The sequence below is a fragment of the Acinonyx jubatus genome, chromosome E2 (assembly GCF_027475565.1).
Source record: "Acinonyx jubatus isolate Ajub_Pintada_27869175 chromosome E2, VMU_Ajub_asm_v1.0, whole genome shotgun sequence".
NCBI lineage: Eukaryota > Metazoa > Chordata > Mammalia > Carnivora > Felidae > Acinonyx > Acinonyx jubatus.
In genome coordinates this window covers 6,692,276-6,712,271 of record NC_069396.1, presented here as the reverse complement: position 1 = coordinate 6,712,271, position 19,996 = coordinate 6,692,276, and the positions used below count along the sequence as shown (strand labels likewise).

Sequence of the window (19,996 nt, the reverse complement as noted above, 5' to 3'; positions counted from 1 at the left end):
AACAATGTCAGGAAAGGAAACCAAACCAAAGGCTCTCAGGGACTTTCTGATCGTTTTTTGGTGCTGGGGGTGGACGGGTAGGTCGGCATGCTCCCTGGGGTGGGGTGAGGGGCTTTACTGGTGGCTGGGGTAAGGAAGAGGCCTAGGTCGGGAAGGCCCATTGTACACCAATGATTATTAGAACAAGAGGCGTTACTGATTGAAGCTGTGTTGTGATAACCTCCACTGCCCATTACCTTGAATTCTTTAAACAACCTTCTAAGGTAGGGTTTTTTTTTTTTTAACAGCTTTATTGAGATATAAGTCACACACCATACAGTTGACCCTTTAAAAATATGCAGTTCAATGGCTTTTGGTGTATTCACGGAACTTTTCTACTGTCTTCACAAAATTTTAGAACTTTTTTTTACCACTCCAGAGAGAAACCCTGGACCTTCCAGGACCCGCATGACCTCAGTCCTGAGGTCAAGCAACCACGAATCTGCCTTCTGTCTCTACAGATTTGCCTCTTCTGGACATCTCAAAGGATGGTGTGATGGGGAAGCTGGAGGCTCAGAGAGGGTGCCTGACCAGCTTAAGGTCACACAGCTAAGGAAGGGGCAGACTTGGGACTTGAACCCGGATCTCCCTATTCTTCAAGGCCACACCTTCCCACTGCACCACGGGGCTTTTCTTCTTTCCCATCACAGTATTAAGAATGGTCAGCTCTGCTGGTGGAACCCAGGATACCTGTTTTAGGTTGTATTTAATCCTTGCCATCTCTCCAGGGAGACAAGTACAATTATGCCCATTTTGCAGAGAGGGAAACAGAAACACCGAGGGCCTAATGATTCAGTGCACCGTGGCTGTTAGTAAATGGAAGAGGGTTATGGGAAAAACAACAACAACAACAAACAAGTGCATATTGAGGCCGGGTGAGGAGCACAGGATAAAAAGTTGAGACAATTCTGATGAAAAGACCATTTTCTTTTGGGTTATGCCCCCTCCACCCTCACCGCCCCTTCTTCTTTCTTTTTATATGAAAAGGAAAAGAAAGTTCCCTCCACCCTTCGAGGTCACTTCCTGACCCATTTGAGAATCTGTGTGGGGTGGTTGCAAACTCACTTCTCCCTGCCTGAATGCCTCCTGTTAATGCTTTGACTGGGCAGTGGGCCTATGTGTTCATGGGCACTGGCACCAGACAGACCTGGGTTCTGGGTTTAAATCCTCCCCCAACTGAACACTTATGAGTCCTACATGGGACACTGTTTGTTTGTTTGTTTGTTTGTTTGTTTTTGACCGGGTGGATTCTCCGCCTACCTACTGTGCTTTGGAAAAGAAATGTCATTTTGTATTTGAGTCCTCCCAGAAGGAAGCAGGGAGGGGCCCATGTGTCAATTATTTTGAACAAACAAGCTGAGGTTTAAGAAAAAGAGGTGAGAAGCTCCAGAGATTCCCATTCATTGCACTGGATTCCTTTAAAAATTTGTTTTAATGTTTCAAACGCACAAACCGTGAAATCATGACCTGAGCTGAATGAAGTCAGACGCTTAACCGACTGAGCCATCCAGGCGCCCCTGCACTGGATTCCTGTTCGCCTGAAGGTAAACAATGAGACGAAGAAGACAGACAATTAAAAATATGAAAAAGCAACCTGCCATCTACTATGACCATCATCTCACACACCATGGGTATTTGAACCCCAAAGATACCGTAGGCGCACAAATCAGGTTAAAAGAGAGTTCTTTGACTTTAAGCATGTACTACATGTTCTTTTGTTGCTTGACCCCAGGGGACCAGAGAAAGCTCCAGCCAGGATTAGCATCTGTTTGGACAGAGGTTAGGAGCAAGGGCTCCAGGAGTGGCCTCCAAAACTGCTGCTTGCACACAGTGTCATTTCATCAGCAGGAGCTTGAACACGCTTCCCTATAACAGGCGGATTTTGTAAGAATAAATTGCACATATGTGCAGTTGTACTGATAGCTCATGCACATTATATAACAGGTACCAAAATACAAGTGCCAAAAAGATTGATGGAAATAAATATAAGGTGAAGTACTTAAAAAAAAAGGCAAAGAAATTTAACCTAGAGTTAGCCATTATTTTTTGGAAATTGGCCCCATGATTCCAAGTGGCTGACATCATAACAAGTCTTTCAAAGATCTCTTTAGAGAATTGCACTAAGTTGTCCGTGAACAGTCATTGGTACATTCCTGAGATGGGGCAGGGAAGGAAATGAATGTATGGATTTTTGAAGTTGGTAAATGTGACCCGTGACTTCAGATACACCATGTTCCCTTGGGGCAACATCCATAAGTTCACAAAATGCTCTAACTCAACAGTTTAGGAGCAAAACTGATGTGCTCTGACAGGGCTGTAGGTGACCCTAAAGCTGGCTGGAATCGCCAAGAAGACACTTGTGTCAAAGATGCACGTGAAAAGTTTGAATAACATGCATTCACGAAACCCAAGAATGGAAAAGTTATATTTCTAAAAAAAAAAAAAAAATGTTACATCATACGGTTTGTGACTGCAAATAGGCATGTGCAGCTAAATTAATCAACTGAATACAGTAATTAGGCATTTGACTACGTCTTCCATACACTTAGTTTACAAAGTGAGCCATTAAAAAAACAAAAAACACTCTCGATGCACCTGGGTGGCTCAGTCGGTTGACTTCGGCTCAGGTCATGATCCCACAGTTTGTGGATTCGAGCCCCACGTCGGGCTGTGTGCTGACAGCTCGGAGCCTGAAGCCTGCTTCGGATTCTGTGTCCCCCTCTCTCTGCCCTTCCCCTGCTCACTGTCTGTCTTTCAAAAATAAACATTAAAAAAAAAAATCTTCTCATTGGGAAATTGGGAGATCAGTTTCCGGTTCTACGTTTCTTAAACTGTTTTGATCCTATCTGACAGATGGGGAGACTGAGGCCGACTGTATTTAAGTGGTTTGCCCAGGGTAGTAAGAGGTGCTGTGACACCAGCGCCGCCTCGGTGACGATTTCAAATTCGGCCGGGAACAGCCCACTCCAGGTAGTTAAGAGGAGTTTGTTAAACGCACGGAGAACACCTGAATGCAGCAGGCGCTCCATAAATGCTACGCCGCCGCCTGCAAGCTCCGTCTCTCCGGCTCGCCGGTGGCCTGGGGCGGCTCGCTCCCTCTCCCCCGGCCGCGGAGGCACGGTCCCCGGCGCCGAGTCGGTGTCCGGGTGCGCGGCGGGGCGGGCGGGGCAGGGCCGCCTGGAGGCCGCGGGGGGCGGGCCGGGGCGGGGGGGGCGGCCCCCAGGAGTCACGTGGCGCGCGGCCGCGGCCGAAGCAGAAGTAGCAGCGCCCGCGTTGGAGGGCGCGCGCCGCAGGGAGTGCCCGGAGCCGGGACCCGCGGCCGGGGCTCGGCCAGGTGAGTGGCCGGGCCGGGCGGGAGCGCGCGCGCGGGCGCCCGGGGAGGGGGGGGGGGGTCGCGCGCGCCCGGACAGTCCGGCGCCGGGGCGGGCAGGAGCGGGGCGTGCCGTCGGGGGGACCCCCAGCCCGCGGTGCCCGGGGCCCTGGCAGTGCGGGCGGGGGTCGGGGCCTGGCCGCCGGCCACTTCCTCACCGGGAACGGCGCCGCCTCGCCGGTCGGTGCCCGGGGACCGCCCGGCTTTGGATGGGACCCCGGAGGATGCGGCGCGGCTGGCGGTCGGAGGGTCGCGCCGGCGTTGGCGTTCAAGGCTCCCGTGGCCGTGGGGTCGTGCGCCGCTTCCCGGCCGCGTCTGTGGCCGGGGCTCGCTGAGTCCGGGCGGCCGGACGGGCCCCAGGCACTTCCCCGTATTGCACAGGTGGCTGTGGGTGGGTGGCTGGCGGCGCGATACCACGGAAGGCGCGGCCCTCACCCAGGAGAAACCGGGAGAGTTTGGGGGGGATTCGTGATTCCCTGTCCCACCCCACAACCGCGTGTGTGCATAATTACATGTGCTCGTCTGTGCGTTTTCCTGGTTACGTTTCGGAATCCCAACGAGGTCATCACCGCCATAGCGGAAGAATTCGAGGGGCAACCGCGTCTCATTTAGACTGGGGGGCGGGCGCCTGGATTCTTGCGGAGAACGGGGAGGGGCTCTCCTAGCACCCGGATCTCAAACTCCGCGGAGAGAGTCTGGTGGGCCGAGGGGGGTGACGTGGCGCAAGGAAACAGGTGGCCTTGCTAATCACCTCAATTTGAATTGCAGTTCCAGCTGTGTGACCCTGGGCGCGTTAAAGAACCTCTCTGAACTTCCTTACCCTGGATACTGGGGCTGCCCCAACGTGCATTCCAGGGCCGTGGAAAATTGAGGCCTGTCTATGAAAAGGGTGCCTGGCTCGTGGTTGACCCTCTGGCTAAGGGCCCTGCCTGGGGCTTGGCCATTATCCTTAGCCACGCTTCTGCAGAGAGGGCTTTACCAATTTTGGAGCCCGTGCCAGGCCCAGGAGTTAGCCTGCTACCAAGGTGTGTACCAGCGCGAGTACGGTACTCCCTGAGGATTTCGTTGATGCCGAAATTGCCTGGTGCCGCTGCTGCCGCCCCCACCAACCCGTCCCCTCGCCCCACCTCTATCTCCCCCTCCTACACACCTTCCCCCTCCCCCCACCTTGAGCCCTTGAGGCTTCTCTACAAGAGGCAAAACGGGCACCCCACGAATAGCCCTTTGGCTGGGTGCAGTTGGTGGAAAATGGCCGGTAAGAAAATTTGAAAACACTTATTAATTTGGAAAACAGCAAAACACAAGAAAAAGCTCATCCTTATGTTACCACTTAAGTTAATAAAAAGTCAGGGAACCCCCCTCCCCACAAAGTAACCACTTTCGTTGGATTTATAAGCAGACAGCCTTTAAAAAAAATAATTCTATGATGCTTACTGGTTTGCAACTCCCCCCCCCCCCCCATCTATTTCATGAATCTTTCTGGATCCAATTGCTTATAAATTTTCCCCATGGTTTCTGATAGTTACTGAATAATCGTTGGTGTGCATGTCCCCTTATTTCTTTAAGGGACCTCTTTCCCAGTTGTTTTCTTTTTTTTTTTTCTGTTACAAATAATGCTTCTGCGAATATCTTTGTGTTTCCTTCTGCACACAGGTGACTGCTCCTCAAAGTGTATGCATGTTTTATGTTTTAATAGATGCTCACAGGTTGTCTCCTCAAAAAAAGGGAGTTGAGCTCATTCACACTTAGGTGCAGTGGCCGCCCCTCCAGTGAAAATGAGTTTCTGCAGGGTGGGTGTGAGATGCGGCATCACCTTCCTTCCTTTCAGCTGCAGGAGAGGGGCAGCTACTTCTAAGGAATGTGTGCAGAGCTCAACAGAATTGTCCTGTGGGATTTTATACGACATCCTTTATGGGCCTAACGTTTCTTCTGAGCTCAGGGAAGAGAAGAAAACTACCCTGCTTCCTAGTCCTGGGTCCTTGTCTGCCGGAAGTTTATTTCAAGCATGGAAAGGACGTGGAAAGTAGAAATGGCAAAACCTCTTATTAAATCTCAGACACCGTAAGTCCTTTTGCACAGTTACCCGGGGAGGATCAGAAACAGGAAAAAGGGAATTCAAGGCTATTTCATTTTTTTTTTTCTTGAAAGCAGAAGAAAAATGGGAATTGTCCTTGCTGCCTGGTGCCTTCCTTTGGGGAGAAGGCCTGGGAGACCCCCTTGCCTTAGCTGCTGAAGCATCAAACTCTGGGAGCCTGAGTCGGGAGCTGGCTGGATCTTGTTGGTTGAGTCCAAGGATGTTGTGGCCATAAGGGCCTGTTTCCAGTTCCTGGCGAGAGGCAACAGGGGAGACTTGATGTTTATAGTTGTGCCAGTCCACTGGGCCTCCAAGCTGGAAGTGACCAGAATCCGGGAATGTTTAAGTCCAAGCCCTTCTCAGAGCCAGAGTCAGAAAAAACTGAGGGCCCTGGTGGCTCCTGGCCGGCAGGTGTCATCCGAGGTGGAGGTGTGAAGGGGTGTGTTTCCTATTTACGCTTCGCCGCATTGTGACCTGGAGCCCTGGGAGGGAGCTCCAGAGGCGCATGGCTGAGGGTGGTCAGCATGGTGAGAGCTGGGATCAGGTGCAAATCCCGCTTTTGCCACTTTCTAGCTGTGTGACCTTGGACAAGTCCTTTAACTTGAGAGGGATGAGGGGCTACCAAATTAGCTGGTTTCTAGCCAGATGCTGCCACGGGATTCTGAGTTCCACAAGACGGGTACTAACAGAGTCAGGGTGTGGGATTCAGACCAGGGTTCTGCCCTTGGTGCTGCCACATTTGTGTGTGACCTTGATTATGTAATTTCCCCACTCAGGACTTGTGTTTTCACCTCTGGTATTTCTCATTGAGATAAATGAGATAAACCAGGTATAGCAGGTGCCGGGACCTGGGAAAAAGCCAATAAACAGCTGGTTTACCAGGACGAGACTGGCCCCAGGCACCTGGTCTCCCTGTCCCCCCTCATGGCTTACAGGGTGATGGGGCAGGAGGCTCATTTTGGGCAGAGTTTGCGGCCTCCTTGTCTTGCTGCTGGGCCTTTGCTTAAGGCTGTTCCTCTGATGAGAACACTATTCCCTTTTGCTTTACCTTTTGAAAAGATTGGATTCAGATCCCTTCCTCTCCCAGAAGCTTTCTCTGTCCTAAGTAGGGGTTGAGCTGACAGGTCTGCTTCTAAGTGGGCAGAGAGCAGGTGTAATTCATGAGTTGATCTCCAGCTGCCAGATACCTGTGGAGCTGCCTTTGGCTATGGGCGTGAGCTGGAGGGAAGAAGGGGGCAGAGGGCAAGGCCTGGGCCTCTCCCCACTCCCCCTCGCCTCATTTGCATGCCAGTCCCCAGCTCAGTTTCTGGCATAGAGTTGACACTCCACATGTTGAACAGCTGACTGGTGAATATTATGAGGCCCTGCTAAGTGCTGGGGGCTGTACATACATCGTAGCTTCCAGTCCTTCCAGTGCCCCTTGAGGCTGGTATTACCTCCATTTTAAGATGAGGGAACAGAGGCCCTGATTTTGAGTGGCTTGGCAGGAGGCCTCCGGAAGGCCCGCCTGGCCCTGGCTGAACACCTGCCTCTCTATAGAGTAACGGCTGTGGGCTCTTGATCCTGTGGGATTTGGGGCAGGGGTGGGGGTGGGGTGGGTGGTGAATAATGAAGATGCACGGAAAAATTGATGGCGGTCGTAGCAGTAGCAAAATCTGGGGGGCATTGACTTGTGTCATTGTTGTAAGGGCTCCAAGATCTCTCTACCTGGTTTAATCCAAGAACTTCCTCCGAGATTCTGTTACGTCTCCCCCTTCACAAGTGTGGAAGTACAGCATAGGCTTGGGGAGGGTCTGTCCCTAGAGAGCCTTCCATCTGACTCCCCTCTGCAGAGTGAGGGGTCAGGGCGTGACTGCAGCCGGCTGCTCAGAGGGGGTGACATGATTTTATGTTGTTGGAAACAGGGCCTCTAGCTACTGGTCTGGACTGGACTGGAGGGGGCTGGGGCAGAAGGGGGAGACCAGGTGGGCGATTAGAATAATCCAGGTGTGAGATCCTGGGAGGAGCCCGTGACTGGAGAAGATGAATTGCGTCTGCTGACGGATTGGACACAGGTGTGAATGCCACCAGACCCAGCTGGTTCCAGGATTTGGGGCCCAGCACCTCCTCTGTGCGGGGGCATCAGTGCTGTTCGAGAACACCCGCGTGCTGAGCAGAAGGCCAGTGTCCTGCTGGTGGCATCGCAGTGAAGGCTTTCCTCACTGTCCCCATGACCCCATTTTAGAAGGGATGCGACCGAAGCTTTCAGAGGTCGTGCAGCCTGCCCAGGCCACATGGTCGGCCGAAAGCCCCACCGGGACTTGAACTTTGAACTTTGAACTTGAGGCTGCTGGGCCCCGATGTTTTCTGTCTTTGTGGCTCCGTTTCCGTGCAGAGGTCTCCACAGACGCATTCTTGAAGTGGTTTAGTTACTAGTATTTTTTTCTCTTCTCAAGTTCACTTAGATGGGGAGGGAAATCTAGGCAGAAGAGAAGAGGATGCTGGGGGTGGGGAGTGGAGCCCGCCTGGACTGCTTTGGCTATTCAAATACTCTACAGCCTGGAAGAGTGTGGGAGGGCCGGGTTCCCTGCCAGGCTGGAGTGATTTGGTTATTCAAAGCCGGGATGACAGCTGAGTCATTGAGGTCAGAGGGGCTCCTCCCACACCTCCACGTGTATTTCAACCTCTGTGCATCCTGTCTGTGCTGAGTGGTCCACGATTCCCCGCCTGGAGAATCTTCCAAAACCCCTCCTGTTGGGCGTGAGACAGGATTTTGGCCGTTAGTTAACGAATTCCTCCTCCCCAAACCCAATTTACTCCTTTATTCTGCCTTTCCAGCGTCCTGTTCCCTCACGCCTCCCACTGCGTCCTCTGCCAAAAATGACCGCCATGGTCAACATGGACACCCTTCCTGAATATGAGAAGAGTCAGATCAAGAGAACCCTGGAGCTGGGCACGGTGATGACCGTGTTCAGCTTTCGCAAGTCTACCCCCGAGCGGAGGACTGTCCAGGTGATCATGGAGACGCGGCAGGTGGCCTGGAGCAAGACGGCTGACAAGATTGAAGGCTTCTGTGAGTAGCCCTTCCTGCCTTCACTTACTCTTGGGCTTGTTGGTTTGGTGTCTTATTCTTCTGGAAATGGAAGCGTGGCCGTTCTGACTGGGTCTCTGTTGGGGTTTAGAGTAGGCGGGGGAAGTTGAGCCAGAGAATCGTGGTGGGGGGGAGGGGAGGAACGGAGGCCCCAGGGGCCACCTTGGAAATGACATGCAGATGGCTCACCTGGGCTGGCGGGGGTGTGCTCCCTGCCTGACCGCATCGGGGACCTTTTGGGTTCTGTTGCCGGTCAAGCGCCCTGCCCTGCTCTGCCTTCGTAAGGACCAAGTGACACAACTGCAGGAATCCTGGCTTGGTAGGCAGATAGGCCTGTTTTGTTTTACTATGAACCATAGAACGAGAGGCCTTCGCTCTTCGCTCCGCGGGGACAGAGCGTGTCAGAATATTCTGGAGCTTTTAAATGAAGCTCCAGTCCTGGGAGGTGGTGTCTTCGTTCCCCACCCGCCTCAGATTGGGCAATTGGCTCAGTTCCTAAAGCTTCTAAGGCTGTTGTCAACAAACGGAGTAAGGAGACTTAAGCAATTTTCAGTTGCAGAGACTTGCTTTAATTGGCATTTTTTTGTATGGACTCTTTTTTTTTTTTTTTTTAATGTCAATTGAAAAATTAAAATATGCTTGGAAAAATCAAACAATTCATAAATAGATGTCTCTCCTCCCCAGTCCCACTCTGTGCCCCCGGGGTGGTCAAGCTCATTACCAAGTTCTTTTGTCTTCTAGAGTACTCTATGCTTGTGAAATGCGTGGGTCATGTTTTTTTCCAGGAATGGGTCCTTACTACTTAAACTTCTGCACTTTGATTTCTTTTTTTTTTTTAATTTAATTTTTTTTTTTATGTTTTAAATTTTATATTTGAGAGAGAGAGAGAGACAGTGTGAGCTGGGGAGGGGCAGAGAGAGAGAAAGACAGAATCTAAAGCAGGCTCCAGGCTCCGAGCTGTCAGCACACAGCCGACGCGGGACTGGAACCCATGAACCGTGAGATCGTGACCTGAGTGGAAGTTGGATACTTAACTAACTGAGCCACCCAAGCGCCCTCAGATTTCTTTTTTTAATTTAATGATCTTTTGGAGATGGGTTCTGATCCTCCCACTGGTCTCCTGCTGCTTTCACAGCCTCGTAACATCTGGCTGCGTGAAATGGTCTGACCCTCCCCCCCCGGCCCCCCCCCCGCCCACCCCAGATGGACAGTTGGGCGATTTCAAATTTTTTGTTATCAGCTGCTGCAAATTTTTCTTTTTTTCTTTTTCTTTTTTTTCTTCTTTTTTCTCCTTTTTTATGCAAAAACTCTATTGAGATAACTCACATACCAGACAATTCACCCATTCAAAACGAACAGTGAGGTGGTTTTTAGTGTATTCATGCATCTGCACAACCAACCATGTTTCGAACCTTTGCAGTCACCTTGAAAGGAAAACCTGTTTCCTATCACCCTCACCCTCTTCCCCTGCTGTAAGCGACTGCGAGTCTCCTTCCCGTCTCCGTTGATTGCCCTGTTGGGGGCACTTCCTGTAAGTGGGATTCTAGAATATGAAGCCTTCTGTGTCTGGCTTCATTCCCTTAGCATGACGACCCTGAGGTTCATCCACGTCGTAGCGTGTCTGCGCTTCATTCCTTTGTCCGGTTGAATAATAATCCCTCGTGTGGATTTTCCACAATTTGTTCGCTCATTGATGGACCTTTGGGCCGTCCCCACTTCATGGCTGCAGTGAATCGTGTCAGGAGCGTTCGTGTACAAGTTCTTGTGAGGGTGTGTGTCTTCATTCCTCTTGGGTCTGTACCTAGGAGCATAGTTGTTGGGTCCTGTTTTGGTGACTCTGTGTAGCCATTTTAGGAGCTGCCGGACTGTTTGCAAGGTGGCTGCAGCCTGTTACATTCCCACCAGCGGTGTGTGGGGGCTGTCTTTGCTCCTTTTATTCTTAGAGGGTGTATCTGAAGGATGACTTCCTTCGGGGGGAGTTTGGCAGCACCCCCCAAAAGCCCATGAGGTAGGACGGTACCTGTTCCCAAGCGTTGATCTGTACCTCAGCGGGGTTCTGAACTTAGCCGTTCACAGGTCACCTCTGCTAGCTTGGCGTAGCTCTTCATTCGATGGCTCTTACCGTGAGTTCGATTAAACAGCTTTCCAAAAATTTTCTCCTGGCTTTGTAGCCAGGTATGTCTCCGGTGGCACAGAACCTGAGCCCTGTTTTGAAAACACCCGTGTGTTTAAGCAGCTGACTTTCCCCCCAGTTTTGCTTGCATTTGGCCACACTCCACCTCCCAAGTGGCCCAGAAACCTGTTGCAGCTGGGGTGGAGGTGGGGACCTGGGGAGTGTGCAACGGGCACTGATGGTAAATGCAGGGTGCCAGACTGAGAGTGCACAGTGGGTCCCAAGCCCGGCTGATCATTAGAAATCCACAGGGGGGCTTTTTTAAAATGTTTTTTTTTAATGTTTATTATTTATTTTTGAGAGAGACAGAGTGCAGTGGGTGAAGAGGCAGAGAGAGGGAGGCACAGAATCTGAAGCAGGCTCCAGGCTCTGAGGTGTCAGCACAGAGCCCTTTGTGGGGCTCGAACCCACAAACCATGAGATTATGATCTGAGCCAAAGTTGGACGTTCAACTGACTGAGCGTGGGAGGCTTTTAAAGTACAACCTACTGGAACATTCTTGGGAAGCTCATTCTAAGGGGCACAAGACCAGATTTTGGCATCTGAAATCTACATCTGTAGGTTTTCCTTCTGTTAACTAAACGCCGTTCTGCCCTCTCCCTGGAGAGGCTGAGGATGACTGTCATTCACTAGGTAGGTTGGGGCTCAGTATTTTAATAAGCTCCCCAGGGGCCCCTGGGTGGCTCAGTCGGTTGAGCGTCTAACTCTTGGTCTTGGCTCAGGTCATGATCTCACAGTTTGTGGGATCAGGCCCCACATTGGGTTCTGCGCTGTGTGGAGCCTGCTTGGGATATTCTTGCTGCCTCTCCCCTGCTCCTGCTCTCTTTCTCTTTCTCAAAATACATAAACATTAAAAGAACCCCACCACAGGTGGTCCTGGTAACTAGCCAGGTTTGGTGTATGCTGCTCCAGAGATGACCACCTAACCTTCCTTTGTTCCGTATTTCAAGGTCTTCTCTGCCAGGCACTGTCCTAGGTACTGAAGACATGGCTGTAACTAGATTCTAATCCACATGGAGCTAACAGTGTTTCATTAGGAACAAGCAGCATGGGCTTTGACTTCAGCACCGTTTGAGAGGCTTTGCTGTGTGACCATGGGCAAGTTACATCTGCTTTCCAAAATTAAATTCTCTTGGGTCTAGAAAGGGAATGATATTGGTGTCCATAACCCTGCAGAATCATGGTTGGGAGTGAATACATGAGTTAATACATCAGAGGGGGGTCAACATGGTCACTAACAGGGGATTAGCCCACAACCAGTGGGAATTGCTGCTGCATTTTTGCAACTGCTGTTGCTGATGAGTGGCGTCCAGCTTGTCTGGGGTGGCAAAGTCTTGCCTGGGTGCTTGGACTTTTTCTGGAGGTCAGCGGGAATCCACTGATGGCTTTCCAGAAGAGGGATGAGGTGATCACATTTGCGTTTTGGAACCTGCTCGGCCAGTCCTGTGTGAGATGGATGTGTTCGTGGTCAAGGGACAGAAAAAGCCCGTTCTGGGATAGAGAGCTCAGGAATGGTGCTCCCTGACCGCTCAGAGCAAGCCTTCAGGTCCCTGATGGGAGACTCTCGGGGCCGTGGCTCCGGTGTGTTGTCAGAAGGGTGACCTCCTGAGGGGGATATCCAAGCCGCAGCGTTCCTTCTGGGCTTCTGGTCAGCATGAACCTGCAGGTGACTGTGAGGTCTGCCGGCCAGCACGGGGGAGCTCACGCATGTGGTTTGGGAGTACTTGGCGAGTGGTGTGTGACTTTTGGACATGGATCACACAGTCCCCCCCGGCCCCCCAGGCCTGGGTGACAGTAGGTACACATGGGTCCTGCTGTCTACAGCAGGGCACTCCTCCCCTGGCCCACTGGGAGCATTTGGCAATCCCTGGGTGATACTTTTAGCCATCATAACTGGGAGTGTTGTGCTCCTGGCACCTAGCGGATCGAGGCCAGGGATACTGCCAAATAAACATCTTACAATGCCCAGGATAGCCCGTACCACAAATAATAATCCCGTACAAAGTGTCAGTGGTGCTGAGGTAGAGAAACCCTGGTCTCCTGTCACGCGTTGGTTTGCTTATAGCCGGAATAGGGTTTCTCTTCGGACCCTGTCATGATGGAGCGATTTCATGTGTTCAGCCTGTATCTGCTGTCCTCTTGGGTTCTGGGCTGCGGGGGGAGAGGAGGAAGGATGGAGCCCCTGCCCTGGGGGGAGCAGACTTAGCAACCGGCCAGTGCAGGATCGTGTGATCAGTATCACAGTGAGGGTCTAGGCTGGGTACCCTGTGAGGAAGGAGGGTTCTTACTGGTCTGGGTGTAGAGGAGGGGGAATAGGTGGAGGCCTCTCCCGGAGGAGCTTCTTGGGTGGTGACTTAGAGGAGAGAATTGCTGGGTGGCCTGCAGGATGGCTGTCCTGAAGCAGGATCAGCAGGTGGCATTGAATATGAGCGAGTAGGTTTGTGGGTCAGAGATTTGGGCAGGGCTCAGCTGGGTGATTCTATTCTTTGTGACCTGGACTGAGGTCATTTGGTGATACTCAACTGGTATGTCACTTGGTCTGGAAGTGTCCAGAATCTTCACTCCCATGTCTGGGGCCTTGGTGGTGATGGCTGGAAGATGAGGCATAGTTGGGATAAATGAGTGCCTATTGCTACTGGACCCAGAGCAGTTGGGCTTACATGGTGCCTGGCATCCCCCCAGAGGGTGTGTTCCAAGAGTCCCAGGCAGAAGCTGCTTAGCGTCAGGAGTCCCAGAGCATCACTCGCACCAGTTCAGGTCACCAAGGCCAACTCCGGTTCCAGGAATGGGGACTCCCCTCTTGAGGAGTGGTGGCATGCATGTTCAGGGTGGAAAGGAGCTGGTAGTGGCTGTCCACCTTGGAGCCAGGCCACCGTGAGTACATCTGGACTCCGGATCCAGACCTGTAGCTCAAGTGCCTGCTCTGCCACCTGCTAAGTATGTGATCTGAGCCACTCTGTGCCTCAGTTTACCTGTCTGTCAAAATGAGGTGATAGATCCTATCTAATATGAATTACATGAATTTTAAGATAGGCAAGAATTAAGTGGACTTTATTTAATGTACTTTAAAAAAATAGATTTTAATGTTTATATTTGAGAGAGAGAAAGTGTGAGTGGGGGAGGTACAGAGAGAGAGGGAGAGAGAGGATCCAAAGCAGGCTCTGTGCTGGCAGCAGAGAGTCTGATGCGGGGCTCGAATTCACAAACTGAGATCGTGAGCTGAGCTGAAGTTGGATGCTTAACCGACTGAGCCACCCAGGTGCCCCAGTGTGCTTTTTTTAATACGTGGGAAATATTGCATAATTGAAATGGAACACAATAAAAGAAAAAAGAAACTGGTGGGGAGTCCCAAGCACTGGCTTCTTTTTTTTTTTAATAAGTATTTTTAAAAAAATTTTGATGTTTATTTTTGAGAGAGAGAAAGAGACAGAGCATGAGTGGGGGCAGAGGCAAAGAGAGGGAGACACAGAATCCAAAGCAGACTCCAGGCTCTGAGCTGGCAGCACAGAGTCCGACACGGGGCTTGAACCACAAACTGTGAGATCATGACCTGAGCTAAAGTCAGATGCTTAACACACTGAGCCACCCAGGCGTGCCTCCCCTGCCAATGCCCCCAAGCCCTGGCTTCTAAAGAAGACTAGATCCTAAGCCACTCACCTCTTGGCTGTCAGTTGCCCTTTTACTTTCCAAGGGTGATGGTAAGATGCTGACCGGGCTTCCTTCCAACCCTGGCCTCCTGGAGAGCCTTGGAATATAGGGAGGGAGCCCATGGGCCAGCTGGGAGATGCTGTGTGTGCGTTTTCTTCGCTTCCAGGGGCATCAGCTGAGTCTCCAGCTAGAAAGGAGCCCACTTGGGGGCCTTTCTGAGTTCACCCTTTAGGGCCCTGCTACATCTTCTGCATTTGGGGGGCCTGGAATGTGCCTCGGGAGCTGACGCAGGGCCACCTGTTTGTGGAGTCTGGATAGGGTTGGTGGGGCGATGGGCCGCCTTGGAGGGTGTGGACCATGGCCATCTCTACTGAATAGGCTCCTATCCTGAAGTTTGCACGCATGTCTTCTCCATCTGCTTATTTTTGGCAAGTTATGGCTGCTGGTGAATGAGGGATTCTCAAAAATAGGAGCTGTTCTGTTTCCCTGGTTTGGGTCCTTGGCGTGGCTGCCTGGCGATGACGATGACGTTGTCGATGACGGGAGCCGCCTCTAACGAGTGCTGTCTGTGTACTGGTGCCTGTGTAAGCACATCACGTACAACAGCTCGTTAATTCTTCACAGTGACCCCGGGAAGCTCTGTTTATGAGGGCACGGAGTCCTGTGGAGACTAGGTGACGTGCCCAAGGCCACACAGCCATGAACGGGCAGAGTTATAATTTGTATTCATGCTGTCTGCCTTCGGAGTCTCCTATCTTCTTCCTGCTGTGTTCCTTTCTCTTCCTGGATGATCTCTGATGTTTCAGTTCTGTGTGTGATGGAGAAGCACGTTGTTGGGGACCCAAGAACAGCAGCTCCACTCAAGTTCTCATTTTTACAATGGGAGGGAAATGCGTCCATTCCTTATGTGTGCAGAGGACACGCTTGGCTGGGTGCTGGAGATGCCAGGAGGAAGAGGCCTCTTGCAGTGCCCTGGTTAGCAGGGAGACAGGCGTGCCAGGAGACCACACAGTGTGGACAGCTGCTGACAGAGCCAGGGCCTTTGAAACAGCGTGGTTCTTATCCCCGCTAGTTCTGAAATCCATCTTGGGGCTTCGAAGCCATTAAAAAAAATGATTATTTTTGAAAGTTGTTTTCGAAATGTTTTTGAAACAGTGGAGAAGTGGTTGTTTTTGTATCGGCATCATCCCCTGCCTGCAAAGAAATGCATTGTCTGAAAGCGGCCCCCACACTCCTTCAGTCAAACATCCCGTCAGAAAGGAGATTCAGCCAATGCCCTCCGTGTCTGTAAACTTACTTATTTGTTGGTTTAGATGTGTGGTTATGGTTCACGATAGCAGGGACTTGAGAGTCTGAGTGCCTGGATCTCCTCCCAGCCCTGCCACCTCATTGGGGTGTGATCTTGGGCCACTTGTCACCTCTTTGTGCCTCCGTTTCCTCGCCTGTAAAAACAGTAATGAAAGAATGTCTTGCATGAGACTTCTGGGAGCCTTAACTGAAGTAATACAGGGGCAGTGCTCTCGACACTGCTGAGCACAGCAGAGGCAGGTTCTCAAGTATTGGCTGCTCTTGGCATCCTTGTCATGGTCCTTGTCATTGTCCTCATCAAACATAAAGGGAAATGGTACTGGAGAAAGGATGAGATAAATATTAGAACTTCCATTTATACAGTGATTTTCCTTCCTGATCGCCTTCTGGCGTATATATTCTCCATGACAGAGACCGCTGGTACGAAAAACAGAACTGACCTTTTTATTCTTGACCTTGATTCCGACCTGCTTGGCTGCTGGACGGTTGAGGAATTGATTTCTGTGGTTGTTCATGGGTTGTTTTCTGTCCTGGGTAACGATTACTTGTTGTTTTTAGGATTTGTTCCTTTGTTGATTTTAGCAAATACTCAAAGGACTGAGTGTGTGTTTGGTGTTAGACTTGTCACTGGGAATAAAGTATCGAATAGGGCCACAGAGATCCATAAAGCAACTTACAGTTTCCTAGGACAGAAAAAGCCAAACTAATCATTAAAGCATTTGAGATTGTGATGGATGCTAGGAAGGAAAGAATCCAGGCACTGTGACAGAGTAGCCAGTGAAGAACACTATTTTAGTAGAGTAGATCTCGGGGAAGCCTCTTTGTGGAGGTGATACTTGACCTGGACTTGATGGGTAAGCAGGAGGGAGCCATGGGAGGCTCTGTGGGGAGAGCAGTCCGGGCAGAGGACGCCACAGCAAAGCTTCTGTGTTCGTCAGGGGCCAAATGCAGTGACAAAAGATGTCTTCATACAAGTTTCTCACCAAGTCCTGAAACAGTGGGATTGAGGGGTGGGGCTCTGCTGTGGGGTAGTTAGGTACCCTCTAAGACATCTGAGGCTGCCTCAGGACCCTCTGTGTCCAGCCAGCATGTGGGGGAAGAGGGAGAGTGGAGGATGCCTTAAGAGGTGTTTATGGCCTGGGCCTGCAAGGTGGAAGGTTCCCAACTTCCACTGACAAGGAATTGGCATGTGACGTGCTGCAAAGGTTGCTGGGAAATGTGACCAGCCTTTGTGCCGTTCAGAATGAGAAGTGGGTTTGGTAGGCATCTTCCGGGCTCTTCGTGGCCCCTAATTGTGGAGGGGGCAGAGGTGGCTGTAGGAACCCAACTGATGGCTAGAGAACAGAATGATTGTAGGGACTTGGGGGGGGGCAGGTGGAGTTCTTGTAGGAATCCAAGAAAATAGACAACTTTACCCGGTAAGTGGGCCTCATGGGACGGGGGGATGGTGGCACTGAGGACTCTGCCATCTGTCTGACAAGAGCCGCAGGCAGTGGCTTCTCTCCATGGTCGGGCCTCCTCGCCCCTGTTAAGCTTCCCTGCAGCCATGGTTGGGTCCTCCCCAGCAAAGCCGTTCTCCATCCTCACTCCCTGGGCGGCCTCCTCCGTGAAGCCTGTGGTTTCCCAGCCTCCCAAGAGTGGACTCCTGAGGGAGGCCTGTGATTGGCTGGGTCTTCTTGAGCCAGTGCATGGGGATTGGCTATTTCGAAGCCAGCGTCCCCTCTTTGGTTTGGGAGTTGGCCTCTCCTGGTGGGGGCATAGTCTGGAAGCTTCTGGGTCCCTGTAATGGGTTGAGTTGTGACCTCCCCCCCAATTTCCTGTATCAAAGCCCTAACCCCCTGTACCTCAGACCGTGAGCTTATTTGGAAATTGGATCTTTGTAGATATATTAGTTAAGGTGAGGTCATGCTGATGTCCGGTGGGGCCCTCATCCAATATAACCGTGTTCTGGAGGAGACACACAAGGAGAGAAGGTCCCGCGATGGGGAGCACAGGGGTGGGAGTGCGGCCTTGACAAGTAGGGGACCACCAAGGTGGCCGGCAGTGCCGGAAGATGGGGGAGAGGCATGGAACAGATCATCTCCCCCAGCCCTCAGGTACCAACCCCGCCCACCCCGTGGTCTGGGGTTTCCAGCCTCCACAACTGTGAGGCAGTACATTTCTGTTTAGGCCACCCGGTCTGTGGTCCTCTGTGGTCCTTGTAGCGCCCTAGCAAACGAGTACACTCCCTTTTAAATTTTTTTTTTTAAGTCTATTTATTCTTGAGAGATAGAGACAGAGTGTGAGCCGGGGGGGGGGGGGGGCGCAGAGAGAGAGGGAGACACAGAATCCTTTACAGGCTCCAAGCTCTGAGCTGTCAGCACAGAGACTGGCGCGGGGCTCGAACTCACAAACTGTGAGATATGACCTGAGCCGAAGCCGGGCGCTTAACCAACTGAGCCACCCAGGCGCCCCACAAATACACTCCCCTTGAAAAGGGGACTGAACGGCAGTGGGGTGAGCACGGCCACTGAGGTGTCCATCTGGCCGCAGGTATTCTGGGCAAGGTGCAGTTGGCCGTGAAGGAATTGAGGGGCCCTGGCTTTCCTTCAACCGTCCTCTTCCTTCCTGGCTACATTCGTCTTGGCCATTGGTCTTGGTTAATTGTGCGTACTGTGGCACCAGCCTGCTTAGGTTTGAATTCAGAGTCCATAGCTTTTTAGCTGTGTGGCCTTGGGCAAGAGACTTAACTGTCTGTGCTTCTGTTTCCTTATCTGTAAAATGGGAAGAATGGTAGTGCCTGCCTTAAAGGGTTGTTAGGAGGGTCAGATGTGCTCCTGTAGGAAACCACTTAGGTACCTGGGAAGGTTTGCTCTTGTTACTACCGCTCAGGCTTCTCTCCTGTCTCTTTCAAGTATGTACCCTGAATTCTTTCCTCCCAGCAACCAAGCCTCCCCTTTGAAGGACGCTGTGCATGTCGAGTTAGTTGTGGTTGGTCCCTTTGGTGCTCCCAAGGCTGTGGGGTGTGGACATGGGTCTTTTTCATCCGGCTCTTGGGAAACTTGGTGTCCCAGCTCAGAGCTCCATCTGGGGCTGTTGGTGAGGACAGGAGAGGCAGCTGGAGTGTGGACACATCCCCCTGGGAGAAGCCAGGGAGCCGGGTGCAGGGAGCGTCTGTCCCTTGCATCTCTGTAAGCCCTGGGGTGGGTGTGTACCCCACTTTGTGTCATTAGAGTCTCCTGAATAGTTGGTGCAAATCAGATCTCTTGTGGATGTCTAGGGAGGGAGCTGTTAAGAGCGATCCCTCGGTGATTGATTTTAGGAAGAAACTCCTCCCCACCGCCTGCCACCCAATGGATCTTAGAGATAAGCGTGCATTGTCACATAGCAGGGTAGCAAAGTGACAGGTCTTGTTTTGTCTTGGAAGAGACTGAAGTGCTGTGCAGTTTGCATTTGAAGCTAGAAATCCTGGTGGTGGCTTTTCCTGCCGCCTGGCAATGCTTGACTTGGAGCCAGGCCCTGCGCGGTCCTTCACCCCAGAACGTGGGCTCCGGGAGGCAGGGGCAGGTCCGTTCAGCTTTCCAGTGTGGAATCCCCAGCACGTCACCCGGGGTGACCAGTGGACACATGAGGGAAAGGACCTCGGTGCCCCCCCCTGCAGTCTGTGCTCCCCCTTTTCTCCCCAGAGATGGCAGTATCTTGGGTTAAGGTAGAGCATCTCTGTGACAACTTCCTTTTGAACCACACACACAGCCCTGAGCTTATTGGCAGCGTGACCCTGAGCACCCCAGGCCCCCTTGTGCCTCAGGCTTCTCGAGTGAGAGCTGGGATGATGGCAGAGATTGCTGGTGGGTTCTGTGCAAGGATTAAATTTGTAAATGCACGTAATCGCCTGGTCTGTACTTGACCGGGGTGCCTCGTGCTCATGTTGCCCTGATGGCTCGTCATTGCCTGCATTTGTGTGTTCCGGGAAGTGTTCGAGGGGCTGTGGTGTGGCCCCTACACGCAGGCGGCCTTTTAGGGTTAAGGTCCCTTGGGTTCGAGCCTTGGGCAGGCCAGCGTGTCCGCCCCTTGCCTCTGTCCTTGGAGGCTGGGGTAGCCTGCCCTTGGAGAAGAGGAGTGTCAACAGGGCCGTGGCGATGTTTTGGAAACAGCAACAGTGATGATGCCAGTTCCAGCACGGCCGGAAGAAGCTTTCATCTGACCCAAGCTGCACTCACAGCCAAGGGCGGGAGTGGGCTTGGGGGCCGGGGTGAGGTGTCTAGTGTGTGAAGGATTCCGTTTCGAGGAGGGAGAACATGGCACTTTGCAATTTGTAGAAGGGAGACTGGCAAA

General features: G+C 52.0%; 1 protein-coding gene across 3 annotated transcripts in view; it reads left to right on the top strand.

The window, feature by feature from the left end:
- The first annotated feature begins 3,239 nt into the window (after positions 1 to 3,239).
- PLCG2 (phospholipase C gamma 2) overlaps positions 3,240 to 19,996 on the top strand; it is a 152,607-nt gene continuing 135,850 nt past the window's right edge. The window contains exons 1-2 of one of the 3 annotated variants that reach the window (XM_027076280.2): positions 3,240 to 3,373; positions 8,301 to 8,535. In XM_027076280.2, the coding sequence (XP_026932081.1) occupies positions 8,343 to 8,535 (193 nt within the window). In that variant the 5' untranslated portion in view covers positions 3,240 to 3,373; positions 8,301 to 8,342. Of the gene's footprint in view, positions 3,374 to 3,458; positions 3,791 to 3,830; positions 4,435 to 8,300; positions 8,536 to 19,996 lie in introns of those variants that run through there. The other 2 variants (XM_027076281.2, XM_027076282.2) reach the window with 2 other exon arrangements.